The sequence below is a fragment of the Varanus komodoensis genome, unplaced genomic scaffold (genome assembly GCF_004798865.1).
Source record: "Varanus komodoensis strain SLA01 unplaced genomic scaffold, ASM479886v1 scaffold9, whole genome shotgun sequence".
Lineage (NCBI taxonomy): Eukaryota > Metazoa > Chordata > Lepidosauria > Squamata > Varanidae > Varanus > Varanus komodoensis.
This window is the reverse complement of record NW_025336598.1, coordinates 30,980,027-30,997,455: the sequence shown is the minus strand read 5'-3', so window position 1 is coordinate 30,997,455 and position 17,429 is coordinate 30,980,027. Positions and strand designations below refer to the sequence as shown.

General features: G+C 41.5%; 1 protein-coding gene across 11 annotated transcripts in view; it reads right to left on the bottom strand.

Annotated features, from left to right (window-relative positions):
• LOC123017145 (sodium channel protein type 2 subunit alpha-like) overlaps positions 1 to 17,429 on the bottom strand; it is a 63,341-nt gene that overhangs the window by 31,467 nt on the left and 14,445 nt on the right. For 4 of the 11 annotated variants that reach the window (XM_044418287.1, XM_044418291.1, XM_044418288.1 and 1 more), the window contains exons 8-15: positions 17,207 to 17,348; positions 16,754 to 16,960; positions 15,247 to 15,519; positions 10,030 to 10,380; positions 7,800 to 7,932; positions 6,192 to 6,430; positions 3,664 to 3,837; positions 914 to 1,270 (exon numbers count right to left, since the gene is read on the bottom strand). In XM_044418287.1, the coding sequence (XP_044274222.1) occupies positions 914 to 1,270; positions 3,664 to 3,837; positions 6,192 to 6,430; positions 7,800 to 7,932; positions 10,030 to 10,380; positions 15,247 to 15,519; positions 16,754 to 16,960; positions 17,207 to 17,348 (1,876 nt within the window). Of the gene's footprint in view, positions 1 to 913; positions 1,271 to 3,663; positions 3,838 to 6,191; positions 6,431 to 7,799; positions 7,934 to 8,307; positions 8,314 to 9,993; positions 10,381 to 15,246; positions 15,520 to 16,753; positions 16,961 to 17,206; positions 17,349 to 17,429 lie in introns of all 11 variants that reach the window. The other 7 variants (XM_044418285.1, XM_044418284.1, XM_044418293.1 and 4 more) reach the window with 5 other exon arrangements.

Genomic DNA, 17,429 nt, shown 5'->3' with positions numbered 1-17,429 from the left:
TTCTCTGTGCTGCCTGAGAGATGAGGAGATACAGCGAATAAGTTGATTACTCCAGCCAAGGTCACAGCAGTGCTACTCACCCAGGAGGGGTGATCTCCCATTCCTATAGTTACAGGAAGGTTTTCTTAGGGACCATGGATAGCTCTGTCCAGTGTGTAAGCCGGTATAATATTTCCAAAGCAGAATCAAACCTGGACAGAATTTCCCCAGTTATGTTTCTTGAGGTGCAGCTGTGAGTAATGGAACTTGCACGATAGGTTGTGCAAGCAATATTATAAGCAGCCCCCTGAAATGCTGTCCAGCACAAGCATTTCTTTACTCCTTATCGCCTTAGCATTTCTTTACTCCTTATGAGGATCAGTCCTTGGACCCATGCATGCCCTCACCAAATCACTCTTTCTTTCCCTGGGGAGAATGTAACATGCACTAGCACAATTCAGGGTTCATCACCATAAAGGAGGTCTCTTAACCAGGTATTTAGAACTTTTAAGCTGGTAGGCACAGCAGGTTCAGGAAGATTCTGGGTAGAGATGAAGACAGCATCATGCTGGGTCATTTATTCCTTTCTATACAGGAAAAGCAGGTTGGAGAGCCCCAGAGAGTGGTGGTGCTCCTGACCCTTTGATACTCAATAAAGGAATTCTCATGTAAAGAGAGAGCAGAGAAGCACATCTGACTCAGGTTATTTATCCCAGGGCAAATAAAATGTCATCCTCTTCTCAGTGGCTGACCTCTTTATTCAAGGGCCAAGCATATAAAAGCCATTCATATAAATTTGTGCAAAGTCCCATAAGGATTCCAAGCCAAGCTTCAGCCAAATCACTGTTTCTATGAGGTAATCATTTAAACATATTTATTGGACATTATAGTAGTTTGAAAAACTATTTACTTTTGAAAAAGACTGGCTACATACCACAAGGTTTCCAATTACCATGACCAACATGAAAACAATAAGGCACATGGTTTGGCCTGCAACCTCCATACAGTCCCACATGGTTTCTATCCATTCTCCACAAAGAACTCGGAACACGATCAAGAAGGAGTGGAAAAAGTCGTTCATGTGCCAGCGTGGAAGGTCACAGTCTTCTGCAATCTTGCACACACATTCCTTGTAGCTTTTACCAAACAGCTGCATGCCAACTACAGCAAAAATGAAGACAATGATGGCCAGGACCAAGGTCAGATTTCCTAAAGCTCCCACAGAGTTGCCAATAATTTTGATCAGCATATTTAGTGTTGGCCAGGATTTAGCCAGTTTGAAAACTCGCAACTGCAAAACAAGAGCAAGGAGACAGTATTACTATCTAAAATGGTTTTGGTGTGTCGTGTGTTTTAGTTTAAAACATGAAAACATAATGGGCAGTATCCTTTGCTGCCCAACATTAGTGCTAAGGGAGCTCATGTTTCTTAAAGCAACAGGACAGTAATTTCAAAAACAGGACAGGTTCACAGAGCTCACAGAATGGAGCTCCACTAACCTGCCCCAATCTGGAAACAAGCATGACTGCCCATTCCCAGGTTTACTTTATGAAGCACTAAGCAGCAGTAGCTCTCTGTTGCGCTAGAAGTGAGTCCAGTTGGTGCAATGGGTTCAGTGAAAATGCAGCAGCAGTACTGCATCTTGGTCAAGACATTTGGTTCACATCCACAGGGAAAAAGACCAAACTACTTACATACCATCAGCAGAATGTACGGTGTAAATCAGGAACAGTAAACTTAATGAGCTCTGAGAGTCACAATTTCATTTGCATGCAAATGACATAGTAAGCATAATTCACAAGTTATTTTATTTTATTATTAGAGGGCTGTGAGGAATCTGCCCAGGGGTGGCAATCTGTTGGATTACCTGGACTCAGCTCAGCTCCCTGGACTATGGTTGCTTTGCAACAGCTAAGAGTCTGAATTCCCGATGAGCATGGCCACTGTTTGTGGGGCGTTCGCAAGGAATCGAGCACCATGTGCAGCCCAGTAACAGCTGCTCAAACAGCAGCTGCCCCTCGTGCAAAAGAAGGCTGGGTGCAGGGTGCATGGTTGTGAGGAGCTCGCCTGGAAAGCAGCACCCCCACCAACCACTGAGCAAGTAGTGCCCCTTTTCCTTTTAGGCACCTGTTGACATGAATAATTGCTAGTTTTGCAACCAGGGCTCTGCAAGCATTTACAAACTTCCTCTCCACTCACTGGTCCAAGCACAAGAGGAAGTCCATGAATTCTTGGAGGGGGAGATTCCAACATGGTTTGTCCCAACCCTAATTGCAATTCACATTTCTGTGGTGATGGCTGGTGACCAGACAACTTCTGTGTCAAATAGCTTTTTACAGTGATATTTGTAAAACATGGAAACGTAAATTTCTAGAACACTGTTGAGTTGATTGTTGTTACATGTCATCTCAAATTTGTGGCAACGCTTTGAATGAATACCCTCCAAAATGTTCTGTGCTTGACCGCCCTGCTCCGTTTTTGTATAGTCAAGGCTGTTGCATTGATGCATGGAATTGATGCATCTCATGGCAGGTCTTCCTCTTTTTCTTTCACTTTCTTTCACCTTCTCCAATGAGTCTTATTTTTCATGATGTGCTGAAGTAAGACAGCTTCCATTTCATCATTTTTGTTTCCAAAGGTTGGTCCAGAGCATTCACAAATCATTCCTCCAGCACCATGTTTCAAATGCATCAATTTTCTTCCTTCCAGTTTTCTTCTTTGTCTAATTTTAGTTTTCAGACCCATACAAAGTGGTCAGGAATACAATAGTGAATGATCTCAGCTTTAGTCTCCAGCAAAATGTCCTTACACAATTCTTTCAAGTTGCTTCATCACTGCCCTTCCAAGTCTCAGTTGTCTTCCAATTTCTCAGGTGCAGTCTCCATTTCAACTGATGATTGAGCCAAGGTATGCAACATCTTTCACAAAATTAACAATTTTTTTCAAATATTGCTTATTAAAGTTAAAACAATGGAAAAGGTTTCTCGCAGTTTCACACATACTGCCTGATACAAATGCCAATTTAGGGCACAATCCTGTGACAGAATGAAATCCAGAAACTCCCAACATTGCCACCAGCCAGCCATGCCAGCTGGAATGTCAGGAGTTATAGGCCTTTTTCTGTCTAAACCTGCATAGGATTCAACACTTAAAGTATGTTGTGCTGAAACCATTGTTATGCTATTGCCACTTGGCTTTGTACACAGTCCTATATGGAAAAGTGGCATAAAATTGAACTGATTTTGAAAATGCATTTCAATGTGTTACCTCTTTTTTTTGCTTTGACTTACAGCTAAACAACAAACTACTACCTCTGTATTAATTTCAATAATTGCTTTTCCAGGTTGCCCTCTATACCATTAAGGGTTAGAAATATCTTGTCTTAGGTTCTGAATAGATGCCCATTTGGCTCAGAGATACTAAGCTCTCCTTCAGTCCCAAGAACATTCATGCAATGATTCCTATGTACACGTATGGACTGCATTTACATAGTCAGGTATGAAAGGAGCTGTTCCTTTAGAATTCATAGGAACATCGGGAGAGTCATCACATTTAAAAACAATTGTACAAAATCAGTATGATGAATGCTGCCCAGCAGTTCATCATGCTACACTGATGCTACACTCTGCTAATAAATACTGAACATTCTGTGAAAATGACTGCTGTGCTAATTGGCTGATTTACCAGTCTGAAGGATCTCAGGACTGACAGGCCTTCCACATTGGCAAGACCCAGCTCCATCAAACTCAGGCTGACAATGATGCCATCAAAAATATTCCATCCTTCCTGAAAATAATAATAAGGATCCATGGCTATTATCTTGAGGACCATTTCTGCAGTGAAGATCCCAGTGAAGACCTAAGTGCACAGATAATGAATTAACTTATGTTTAATCTGATTCCTTTACATTAAAGCATCCAAGTAAAACCAAGATCTCCCATATCACTCATTGTATATCAGTGTCTTTCAGAGGAAGCAGCCTTAGCAGGTCAGACCATTCGTCCATTCAGCTTAGAATTAGATATCCTGGTTTTTAGAGTCCATTGTCCCAAATGGCTGCTATGCAGGGGATACAATCTCATAATTCTAAACAAGCATTCTTATCATTAATAGCACTAGCAGCACCAGCAGCCCTCCAGACATTCTGACAGGGACCGTTTCCAGTCCTATATAGAGAAGCCAGAGAGGTTTTCCATACAAAGCTCTACCACTGAGTTTCAGCATTTCCCCATGAAAAACACAGACAAGGTTTAGGTAAATGTAGCCTGCTGTAAAGGCATATCAACATCTAGACAGGCTGGTACTTTGCTGCACTGAAACACTGCAATTCTATAAAACAAAACAAAACAAGACATGAAAATAAATTCCACTGATTCCAAAGGGACACAACACCCTAATATGGTGAGTTTTGTTGTTTTAGTGTCCACACTGTTCTTTGGATTCAAAAACAGAACAGCATTCAGTGCCAGAGTATGTGTGGACGTGTGTGTGTGATCTGCATCCTAGTACTTTCAAATGGGGAGTCTGTATAAATATGATGGCAAAGATTTTCAGGTAATGTAGCATAACAAATACTGTTATCCCTCTTAACCTAACATATCCATTGCTTCTATACATCTTGAACTTCGCCTGCTACAGAGCTTCTCCTCTTTCATTTTGGATGCTCAAGTATGTTTTGTTGTTATTATAATTAAAAAGTAGGTCAGAATATGATAACTTTTAAACTATGTGGTAATAACTTTAATAATAAATATTAAACTATGTAAATAATAAGATACAGATAATAAAGACAGGTATATAGATAATAGTTATAAATATATACATAATTATGTTGATAATAAATAATCAATATCAATTAGGGCATCACCCCTAATTAAATTTAATATTGTATGAAGACTACTTTATGTATTATGCTGGGCAAAATCCAGTACCCACGGCAGGGAGCTTAAATTAGTTGTAAATATCACACAGTATATCCCTGTTTTACACATGCATAATAAAAGTGATTGGTAACAGATACGCTTTTGCCATGTCCTATTGATAGCTAATTTTTCTGTTGAGTGTGTGCACTTTGAAATATTTATTTTCATAAGTAAATTTAAGCCAAGTTCATTCAGTGAGATGTTCAGATAGCAAAAGGATTAAAAGTAAAATCCTATCCATGTCTCCTCAGGAGTAAATCCTTTTGCGCTTGATGAAGCTTTCCTCTGGAAGAGTGAGCATAGGACTCCAGAAACTTTCTAGCAGCAGAGACAATTCTGTTTCAGAACAAAGCTAGCACTAGTAAATCAGCTTCTATAAAATTATACGGGCTAAGCCTAAGAGATGCTCCAAGTGATCTCTGTTAAGTAGCTTAGCTTCATTTAAGATTGTATAATATTGCCAAATAACATTTGTAATCGCATTTCCATTATGAGAGCCTAAAAGGTGAAGGTAATAGTAAGCCTAATCCAAGGAGAATTGTCTGTTTAAGAATTTTGCACAGTCATTTTCCACCAGTCCTCCTGATGGCATAACCAAGGAGACCCACCAATGGAATTAAATCTTTCAGAATCCAAATAGTGACCTCACCCCTTACAGAGAATGCCTCTTCTTAGACTACATGACTTCATTCCTCATAGCATTCACTGCCATGCTGCCAATAATCCATTCTTACATCTCTTAAACATAACCCCTCCTTTAGTAATCACATGAAACAATTTTCAAACACATCTGTCAAAACCTGAATAAATGGTTAGAAATTATAAATTGCATCTAATGCTTTTTTGAGTGGAAGTAAGATTATGCAAATAACTTTTCTCTTCCTCTCTTCTCCCTCTATACCTCCTCAAAAGCTTGGGGGGGCCCTCTTTAATAATGTGATAATAAATTTAATGATAATAATGTGTTCTACTGGGCTGCAGTGAGGGGTCCTTATGCAGGCAGAACTTTGTGGAACATAGGTGCTAAGGAACAAATGAAAAAAGTTTGGCTGAATAAGCCGATCATGCTCCTGCAACCACTGGATACAACCTTAGATGTTCATAAAACTGAGTTTAATCCCAAATTAAATTTTCAAAATTGTATTGTTGGCTAGAATGTTTTCCAGGACTCATTTAAAGAAGTGGTTATTATATCAGCCATATATGACAGCACACTGCATTAAGAATTCTTATAAAAAGATAAATAATGTATTTTAAAAGAAATAAATTCTTACTTGTGTATATACATACCAAGTTTCCTACCAAAAGCACATGGTTGAAATAGGGAGTCATTGGATAATGCTCCATGGCCATAAATAGTGTATTCAATACAATGCAGATAGTAATAGCAAGATCAACAAAGGGATCCATCACTATCAAGTTCACAATGTGTTTCACTTTCAACCAGGGACTCCAGCAATCCCAAATTAAGAAAACATTTGCAAATCTATACCAGCATGGTGGGCATTTCTGTCTGGATTCTTCAAGTTCTGGAAGGAAATGAGAGTATGGTTTTCTATGCATTATTTTTGTTAAAAAGCAAATTAAGTATTCTGCAGTGACCTGGGGAAACATATTGGTACACAGAGTATTTCCTCCATAAATATAACTCTCTTTGTGTATGTTTACTATGATTAATTTATCAACAATGCTAATAGAAACATGTTTACTTCCCCTACCAACATACTGTTCATGCAAAATGACATACTGCAGCGTTTATTTTGACAAGATAAATTTTAGTCCAAACAGTTGGGCCAGTGAGGGACTTAACACTGCCAATTGCCAATGCTACCCCCCTCAGTCCTAATTACAGTTTACATTGCTTCTGTCATAACAGTTAACTATGGTTAAGCCCAGTGGGTGGGTGGGTGGGGGATCCTACTCTATAATGAAGGGAGAAACAGTTAACTGATTCCATGGGCTGTTATTCATTTCTGAACCCAGCCATACGCCTAGCCTTTTCCCCAACATTTTATCTCTGCATTTGCTATGTTGAAAGAACCATTTAGCACTATGTTGCTAACAGCCATCACAACCTGCCTCTTCTGACAGGCAAACTTCCTGACTTGTGAATTATTTGCATGCATTGAAAGAGCCTTTTCTTGGATCCGATGAAGCCTTCAAGCAAATTTACACAGCTGTCAACACTGGACAGGCTCTGCCTACCTCATCAGACTGAAGCCATGCCCAATGGCAGGCTCCCTTCCATGGTCCATCCCTGTAGTTCTACTCCATTCCCTTGAGGTGGGAGCTGTCATACAGCAGCGGGAAAAGGAGGGAATATAACTGTCCCTCGAAAGTAATGAGCTTTTATAATGAATTAATCCAAGGTAAACAACTCAAGTATGCTTGCATGTTTCAGGTGCCTAGCTTTCATGGTCTTGGCACCAGGGAAGTGATGGCTGGACAGACAGACAGTTTATTACTGAGGATTAATATGATCTCCCCCAAGTCACCGGCACCTGACCTTTTAAGGAAATAGCACTTTGCTGATTTACAGTTCAGGCATGAAGCAGTTATTTGATTGGGAAGTAATGGCTTCCTCTGCTGCACCAGAAGTATTCATTGCTCATGCGAACAACAGGCACATCATCATAAGCAATAACAATAATAAGCAATATCATGACAACCCATCCAAAAATTTCTTAACAAGGAAAGTAGTGGTAAAATTAGGGAATTTTACAAGATTTGAATCTACTATCATGTTTGGAAATTGCATGAGAGAAACCTGGATGTCTAAGGCTTCAACACTAAGCTTGCTAACTTTCCAATGAAATTACATTGGCCTGTTCTGTCTTGGGCTTTAAGGCTTAGAGTGTATTCTCTGTATGGTATGCGGTCAAACATGTCCTCCCATACCTTCCATAGTATTTGTGAGTATGCTGGCTATGCTCATGGCTCTCTGTCTTGCTGCAGATTCTTCCATCAGTTCCATAGAAATTTGGTAAGAACTTAATCTTCTTTTTCTTATTTCCGTTTCAGTAGTGGTACCCTGAAAATATAATTATTGTTAATAATCCCTGGAACTCAAACAATACACTGCACAGGAAGTGAAACTATTGTAAACCATCCAGAGTTCTGTGCACAAAATGTTGTAGTAAAGAGTGCTCCTTTTCATATTTCCAGCTAGTCCGTGCCATTCCCCCATCCTGGTTTTCCATTTTGTTCACCCACAGGCCAGTTGGCATGTTGTGGCTACTGTACATGTTTTGCCCTCACTGGGCTGTTTTGGGGGTTCCCCCTTAGAGGTTTTCACTAATGAATTTCAAATGTCTGCAAACCAATGGGCTCTCCCATGCTTACTCACACTTCCTTCGTGTGTGTGGATGCTGCCATTTCAGCAACAGGATCTGCACTCAGAAAACACATTTTCCTTTAACATGTGTAAACTTATGGTTCAGTTTTGGAGGAATTACTACACATTTGTTAACTGTATGCGTGATGATCCAAAGGTGATCCTGCAGTTTCAGAGGGGGTGCATATTGTCTGACCTACAGAAAGACGCCCTGTGTCCAAAAAAGCTAGCTGCAAGATTCTCTGGAACCTGCACAATGTCCACTGGACAAAATACAGCTAGTCGGATTAGTAGTTAAGAATCAAGATATTAGATTCTCTTGCTAGCTAGAGAGTCCTCAGAAAGGTGCACAACAGGGTCATTCTGAACATGATGCTTAGCACATAGTAAGTACTGGACAGGAAGCTGTAGTCAGTAATGGCTCTGTAGCACAGGTATGCTAGAGAGCTAGACGCTGCCATAATTTACATTGGGCATGAAGCTAGATCCAATGTAGGGTATGAGGCATGGCAGAGGCACTCTCCAGTACCTTGCACCCTGCATTTAAGCTGGTTAGCCATTTTCAGCCATCCAGATGAAACAAACAAATTCAGGGAGGGAAGGAGGCTGGAGGCTGCTTGCATACAGCATATGTGGTCCACCCTAGCCTCCTCCCCTCCTAGCCCCTTTAGTTCTCTCCAGAGCCAGTTTCAGTGCCAGAGAGCAAGCCAGAGTGGTTCTTTCTGTGCCAGCTATACGAGAAACAGAACGGGGGCTCCGTGTTCAGAGTCCCAGCTCTAAAGTTGCAGGACCCTGGAGCTGTGACTGTAATTAACCCTATGGCACCCCAGACAGTGTTGGGAAGCCAGAGGATTGAGCCATAAGTGTATTTTTAAAACACCCTAGGAATATAACAATGTCAGAACTTTGCTTTAAAGAAAATTGTGACTATGTTAAATATTTTAGCATGAAATAATAGAGGTTATTTTAAAAAGATGAAATATATTTCTTGTTTTTTGAAGACTCAAAGGAGATAGGAAAGGGACTCCCAGGCTTTTGAGTGACAGAGTACTACAATACAAAGTGTTGCCACTTTGGTTAGGTTATAGCACTCCATCTTTGTTTGATAAATGGATTGGTTTTAGTCTCATCTTATGAGTTTGTTGCATTTAATTATCTGTTTTGCATTGTAAATCACTTTAAGAACCTATTTAAACTTTAGGAGCTTAATCAAGTCAGCAATAAATATTAAAAAAATAAATAAGGTGAATTAACATGCCAACCATATAGGTTAACAATAGGTTAGATAGTATAAAAGAGGAGCCAAGCTGGTATTCATGACTGTGCAATACCAATATGATTAAACAAATATATTTGTGAGTTTTCTTATGAATGCAAAGGAGTGCATGTGTGCACTAATGAAATATCACACAAGAACTGCCTTGGGGCAGTCATACATCCAACCACAAGATTACCATGCGGGGCTTTTTGGACAATATATTCTATGGGAAAACCGGGTGGCAACAACTTGCACAAGCAGAGACTCACACTCTGCCTTTGCAGAATTTTCTCAGCACTTCAATGCCACTGCACAGTCCTGTGTCTCAGGCCTTTCCTGAGGATCTTCCGACTCTAAGGAGAGGTTTTTGGAGGCCTGCAGTAGGGTGGGTGGGGGGGATTCTCCCTATGTGAAAGTTCTTGTATTATGCCTCCCATTATGAAAAGAATTACAAGCACAGATTTATCAGAGTGGGCAACATGAGACCCATGCCTGTCTACATCAGCTGTGGTAGAATGGAAGAGATAATGTACCACCTCTGGCATAAGTTGTCCAGTAGGTGAAGGCAGTGCTGGAGGTCCTCCCATTAACGAAACAACACCATTGCAATCCACAGTGCTATGCATCTTCCCATTTGCTGGAAGTGCTGGAACCATCTTTGATGACAGACTTGCTTGGCTGCTGTTACTGTTGCGGCGTTCACCATTGTGTTTATTAGGAACAAAGAGAGAATCTCTTCTGCTCTCATTGTCCTCAAGAGTGCTGTGTTCATCATCAGCAAAGTCATTTTCTGATCCTATATCTTTTGCTCTGCCTCTGAAGCTGAAAATACTTGTTCTGCTGTTGCGTCTTGGGGAAAACAAGGAGCCACGAAGGCTCAGCAAAGACTGTGGGGAGAGCAAAAGAAAAAAACATGGTTATCGCTTGAAAGTATTCATGCTTTTTTCCCTTTCACTGACTTATTGTTCTATTTAAGGGTGCTTTTGTTCAACCAGTTGAAGTTACAAAGCATTTATTCATAGATCTGCACAGAATATTCACAAGCATTCAGTATCAGAAGTTGATTAGATTTAATAGCAGTACACCTTCTGATTTCATAGAATCATAGAATAGTAGAGCTGGAAGGGGCCATGAAGGCCATTGGGTCCACCCCCTGCTGTTGCAGGACACCAAGTTACACCATCCCACTCAGATGGCTGCCCAATTTCTTTTTGAATGTCTCTAGTGTGGGAGAGCCCACCAGCTCTCCATGCAACTGCTTCCACTGTAGTACTGCTCTCACAGCAAGGAAACTTTTCCTGATATCTAGCCTGAACCTGGCATGTTTGCTCCATTTCCTCCATCAAGCCACCCTCTGGCTCAGAGAAGGCCTATAGCTCAGCAGTAGAGTACGTATGCAGAAGATCCCAGCCTAAATCTCTGGGATCTCCAATTGCAGAGGATTTGGGAGACGATAGGAAAGAGCAATGCCTGAGAACCTGGGGAACTGACTGCCTGTCCAGTGAATGATGCTAGGGCATATGGGGAGAAATGGTCTGATTTGGTATCTAAGGTAGCTTCCTATCTTCCTAAAATGCTGCCTAACATCACTTGGCAGAATCCAACAGGAAGTTTACATCCGATTCTCTTGCAATCTGATTATTCTTTCACACAAGTGATGGGTACCACAAATTCCACTGCAAAACCCACCACTTGCACAACAGACATTGAGTGTTTCCCAAACAAAGTCCTGAAATGAATAGAACTACACATCTCTTGACCAGAAGAGGAAGGCAGAGCTCTCTTTAAACAAGCTTCAGCAACTTGTTCTGTTCCAGAGGCAAGTGTTTTGGCTTATTTTCAAGTGATGAGTAGTATTTGTGGACAAGAATTGACAGGTCTCAAGAGAATTGGCACGAGGACAAGAATCCCACTGGATTCTTCCCTTTGTTTCTTCAACAATTTCTTTTGAGAATGGAAGGCAGATTATAAACATGCTGAATATGATGACGCTATAAGTTCCTAATTTCAATCTGAGCAAGTCTCTCATAACTCAGGATGACTTGCTCTTCTCTGGCCCATCGTAGAATTCAACACTAATAAACAAATCATATTCTTGAAAAATGCTTACAAGCACTTATTCATCCACAGTAATGACCCACCCAGCAATATTCTCAAGTGGGACACTCTCAGATATCTCCAGGTATTCCCTAAGGCAACGGAAGGCATGTTAACTGGCCAGCCAGAGCCTACAGAGGCACAGTGCCTTCTAGCAGAGACACAGAGACTGTCATGAGCCAAGGTTCCTCCTTCAAGCAATCACAAGCCACAGACCATTTTCCTTGCAAAACTTTCTTTATTGCTCCCAAGTATAAATCGCTCAGAATCAATTTCTGAGCATGCACAGAGTAGTTTGTTGAACCAAATCTAGTGTTTACCTCCAGGAACTCTCCATATGAACGTGCCTGGGCCCCATCCCTCAGGAGGGGCTTTCTGAAGGCAAGCATGCCTCTTCTCTGTGAGCTGCGCGTTCAATTGGGCCTCCCACCTCTGCTGACACCTTGCCATGGGATTGAGAGTGGGCATGGGGCTGGTCTGCATCGAAGAATTCCCCATCATCAGAGACCCATCCCACTGGCTGCGCAGCTTGATCATTCCCAGAAACTGCCTGGCTTGGCAAAGTGTCTGGCCTTGAGAAAATCACCTCCGCCTCCTGCATCTCAGAATCTTGACCTAGCCCATCCCCCACAATCACAGTGTAATTTGTTGCACATTCCAATTCCAAATTGCCTGGGATGCAGTGAGCATTTCACGAGAACAACTGCTCAAGACTGCCATCCTTCTCACTCTCAACAGTGACTAGATCCATTTAACTAGAGTTGCACAATTAATCCACCATCAGTTAATGCGCTCAGCAACACTCACCAACCATAGAAATTCCCCATGATGGTGAGTTTGCCACTGAGGACAGGAAAAATCAATTTTTGCTGGCCATTCTTTTATTTAATTGCACTACAAGAAACTCCCTGGTGGAATCTTGCTTCCTCACTACATATTTCATTACCAGCAGACATGAATAAGAAAAGCTATCACCAGTGCTTGGGGGTGTTGAAAGGTGTGGAGCTGGGAAACAATCCTTAGATTCAGATCTATTGTTGCTCTCTTATAATCTGCTTTCATTTCTGGTAACTTTAAACTTTAAATTCTAGACCTAGTCTAATGGGCTTTCAAGCTGGTTCAAAAGATATGCTGAAATGCATGCTTTCAAGATCACACAGTTTAGCAATTTCAATTTGACATGTAGGTCAATAATAGCATTTACACTCAACTCTGATCTCGTTTTTTAGAAGAAAGGCAGGTTATAAATTGCCCAAATAAGTAAATAATGGTACATAAAGGAGATACTGTTTTCTTCTAACAGATGCTGACAAATGTTGGAGGACAACCATATCCCGGACTTTGCCTCATCTCACTGAATTTATCTGTAACACAATTTGCTCCATGTAAATACTTAAAACTGTAACTTTAAAGAATTTCACTTCAACTGGATTTGCAACAAGGAGGGCTGAGGCCCATTTTGACTGCACTAGTTCCAACATGCTTGTCTGAAAAATGCAGTTTCTATGACATTTTTATGGTTCTACTTCACTAAAGAGAGCTTATTTGACTCCGAAATTGGCCTTGGCTGCCCTGGTTAAGGATCTTTATCAGAATAAGGGTGATTGTGACCCTGGTGCTTCTCCTTCTGATACCATCGCTAAGGGTGTTCTGCTGGAAGGCTCCACAAGGTTGCCTTAAGGACTAGTTGTGCATTACAGAGATTCTGCTGTTATCTGCAGGGTTGGCTGCAGAGAGCGGCATTTGAGGATTGTGCCTTGCCCCCCTGGCAACTGTGCTGCTAGTGCCACAAGGTCATCTACAGTGCCATCTTTAGGAAGCTTGCAAGGTGTGATATCGGGGGAGCTGGGGCAAGAAGCCATCAATATGCTGATTTTGCATATATCTATTTTTCTGAGTTAGGTGCAGCAATGCATGACCTGGATGGCTGATTGGATATAGCAGAAGGCTGGATGAGGCTCAACAAACTGAAAATGAATTCAAATCCTGGTGTGGCAGGGGCTTAGTGGATGGGCCACCCCAGGTCTGACTCTGGCAATCTACCTGTCCTGAAATGGGGCTGTAGGGAAAGGTATATAGTTCTGGAAATGATCTTGAATCCAAGATCAGTCTCTGTCACTAGAGGGACAGGTGGCATCAGAGGCAAAGAACACGCATTACCCGCTTAGGATGGTATAACAGCTATGGCCATTCCAGGACAGAGAAGGCTTGCAGACTTCAAGACTGGACTGTCACACTGCACTTTATATGGGGCTGCACTTGAGATCAATTCAAAGGAGCTGCAGCCAGAGCAGGTGGTGGCTGCTAAATGGCTAAGTGGAGCTGGTTAGCATATCTCTGGCTTCTGCGCTGAAAGCTCTGCACTGGATGCCATTAACTTAAAGGTGTTCCTGCTGTGTCATAATGCCCTAAACAACTCAGGACCAGAGACTGCCTTCTTCTCTTTTCCATCCCACAGGGGAGAGGCTGCTGCACATACTGAGTGAATTTCTATGGCTCATTTGGCAGTGCTGCTTTGGAGGGACTTCTCAGCTCTGGCACCCAATTTGAAAGGATCTCCCCACCAATACCAAACAAGCCCCAACTGCAAAGTGCTTCTGCCAACAACTGAAGGCAAACTTCTTTGCCCTGATTTTTCCTTGACAGCTAGCACTGCCAGCTGCCCCAAATTATTTTAATGAGATTTTATTGTTTTTATCTTTGCTTTATTGTCTATTGTGTATTTTATTTTATTTGTACCCTGCTTTGTACCAAAAATAGCACTTGAGGTAGCTTGTAGAAACAATTAAAATTGATTAAAACAATGCATTAAAATACAATAAAAATAACAACAGGACAAAAAATATTAAAAACAGCACCCAAACCAATAAAAGCCCCTTATAGGAAAAGTCTTACAATTTTAATGGTATTATCTTTTATCTCATAACTAACTTTGTTTTTTATGCTAATGAAAAGCGGTATAGACATTTCTTAAAATATATAAAGCAAAATAAAAGTTCTAGGCTATGTCTGCTTATCCATCAAGCAACTGTTATATTCTCATTAACTGAGATTAAATCATCAGGCCTTTAATCTGAAGTGAGTTCTGTTCACTTGCTGGGAAGTCTGTTTGAGGTTCTAAGTTTTACTTTCTGTTTCTGCTTTTTACTGGTTATTGCATTTTTGGATTTTACAGTTTTCAGTTACTGTACATTGCCTTTGGGGCTTGTCTGAACTGAAAGGTGAGGAAGGAGAAGTAGGAAGGAATCGAAGGAAGGAAGGAAGGAAGGAAGGAAGGAAGGAAGGAAGGAAGGGAGGGAAAGTATGTTGTATTCAGCATGATGCATTTCAAATATGAACTATCCTCCAAAGGCAAGGATATATAAATTATATTTGTACCTCACCTTTCTTCTTCTGGCAAAATAAATACAGATACACCAGATGTCTGTCTCCTAAGCTCACTCACTCTGTCTCTTGTCTGTCTCCTGCTCTCCCCCTTGGCCCTCTTATGCTTCAAACTCAACAGCAGATATGCTTTTTGCATTCTGCCTGGGTGAATATGAAAAGCGTATTTTGTCCTCCCTACAACCATGCCACTACATTTAATGGTAGGAAGAGCACAGGGTTGGAATCGACTTTAACTAGAATCCCAAATTCAGACTTGAATCGTAGTATACCTGGTGAGTAGAAGTCCTCTTTTCATAAGACAAACGACCTCCTCTCCTGATGCTGTCTTCTGACTCAGATTTAGGAAATTTTTCCACTTCCCCTCTATCTTCTGTTTCCAAAAGCTCCTTTTGTCGTCTTTTTTTCCGCTTATTTCTTCTTTCTTTAGCACTCTTTGAGCTTAATTTAGAAGCCTCTGAAGAACTTTCCAAGAGCTCCCCCAATCCTCCCACACCGCTGAAATCTCTTGATGCAACCGATGCTGCTGCCACAGCTGCTGTTGTCTGTTGTGTTACAATGTCAAGTAATTAACATTAGTTGGATTACCACATTAATCATAATCATAGAGAAATTCATTATTACACCAAGGGTATACAGTCACAAAGCAATTAAGTGCTAATGCCAATCATTAGCGTCCCCTTATTTGAAATTAAATTTAAAAGGTAGCACAGTTCTCTGAACACATGGTACAGCTCGGCTGTCTGTCAAGTTTTTAATAAGGCTGTCATCAGTGGGATCTTGCCTGGCTGCACCTCCTGTATTGTGAACAAGAGGCCACTAGTTCCCCTGCCGCCCTTGGAAGCACTAGCCAGCAGCCTGCACAGCAGGCTCCTGCGATATACCAGCCGATTCCATCCTACTATTTAAGAACTGCTAGTTACCTACATATCCACACATGCTCCGAATCCCCGGGGAAGATCACAACTGCTTGGCCAGCCTTCAACTGCAGTGTGTACATGAGTGTCACACCGCCCTCTTTGTGACTGACCCAGGTACAGTCCTACTCCTTTTCCACACAGGATAGACAGAAAACACCTCGCCCTCTGTCACAAGGAAAATAGGGCTTAGCTTAAAATTTGGGAGGGCAGGTAACAGTATTCCAGCCAGACTATGCAGGCTCCAGTGCTGTCCTGGACCAATGTAGGTCTCTTAAAAAATAATTCCCTTGGTGAGGGGCTGGAGGCAATATCACAGTCCATATTTAAGAGAAGAAGAGTCATGTAGGAAAAACATATGTTGACATAAAGCCCCAATGCCTTGCATATACATAATGCTAAAGAAACATTTTCACAGCCTGCAGCAGCAAACAGGAGAAGGGTCTTGTTTTGTAAGCTTTAAAAACACTGGCAGCTTCAGATCTGGGGTCAAGATGGGCCTGCTCCTCCTGTATTAGCATCACCACTTGATCTCCCTCTGCTGCCCAGAGGAAAGGGTAGGTATGTGAGCGGGCAGGCCCTTCCTGCTTTTAACCCTAGAAGCGGTCAGTGCCCTTGATGCCCCTTCCGACTAGAGAGAAAAAGGGATCAGGCCAGTGGCCAATAAAGGCCAGAACTGTAGCAGGACCGAAGTGGTCAACCGTGAGCCCTCTTCTTTGACCCAACAGTGTCAGCTCACCTGACCTTGGCCCTATATTTCATGCTCCACATACTGGAATATTATAGGGTGAAATCAGGGAAAGTATGATATATGCCAGAGCTTTTTAACAGACTAAGAAGGATATTTCCCAAAGAAAGCTACCTGAGCTTCTTCTTGTTGCTTCTTCAGCTGCTCCAGCATCTGCTGAAACTCTGCCTCCTTCTGCTCCGCTTCTTCCAGGGTGGCCTGGTTCTGCTCTTCATAGGCCATGGCAACCACAGCCAGGATCAGGTTGATCAGGTAGAAGGAGCCCAGGAAAATCACCAGAACAAAAAAGATCATGTAGGTTTTGCCAGCTGCACGGAGTGTCTGAAAGGTTGGGGGGAGGGAGGAAAAAAAGTTCTCATTTATTCAGCCTTTTCCTACTAAGTACTAACAATACTGCTTGGCCTACTCATCAACTTAAACATGCAGTGACATTACCAGATATGCACGAATAGTAATTGTTTAAAGTTGCTTGCTGGATTAAAACATCTTAATAAGCAGATGGGCAGCAAAGATAATGTCTTTGTTTTATTATCACACATACTAAGCTTGCCTCATGATGATTCTCACCAGTTGGTAAAGATTTTCCCAGTAGTCCTGAGTCATCAGCCGAAAGAGTGACAAGAAGGCCCAGCTGAAGGTATCAAAGCTTGTGTAGCCATAGTTGGGGTTTCGACCTGCTTTTACACACACATATCCTTCTGGACATTGCCTACAAAAAAGTAAATCATATTAGACATGATTTAATATTTCTTCCACTTGCATTTCAAAGTTACATTTTTATTCTAATTGG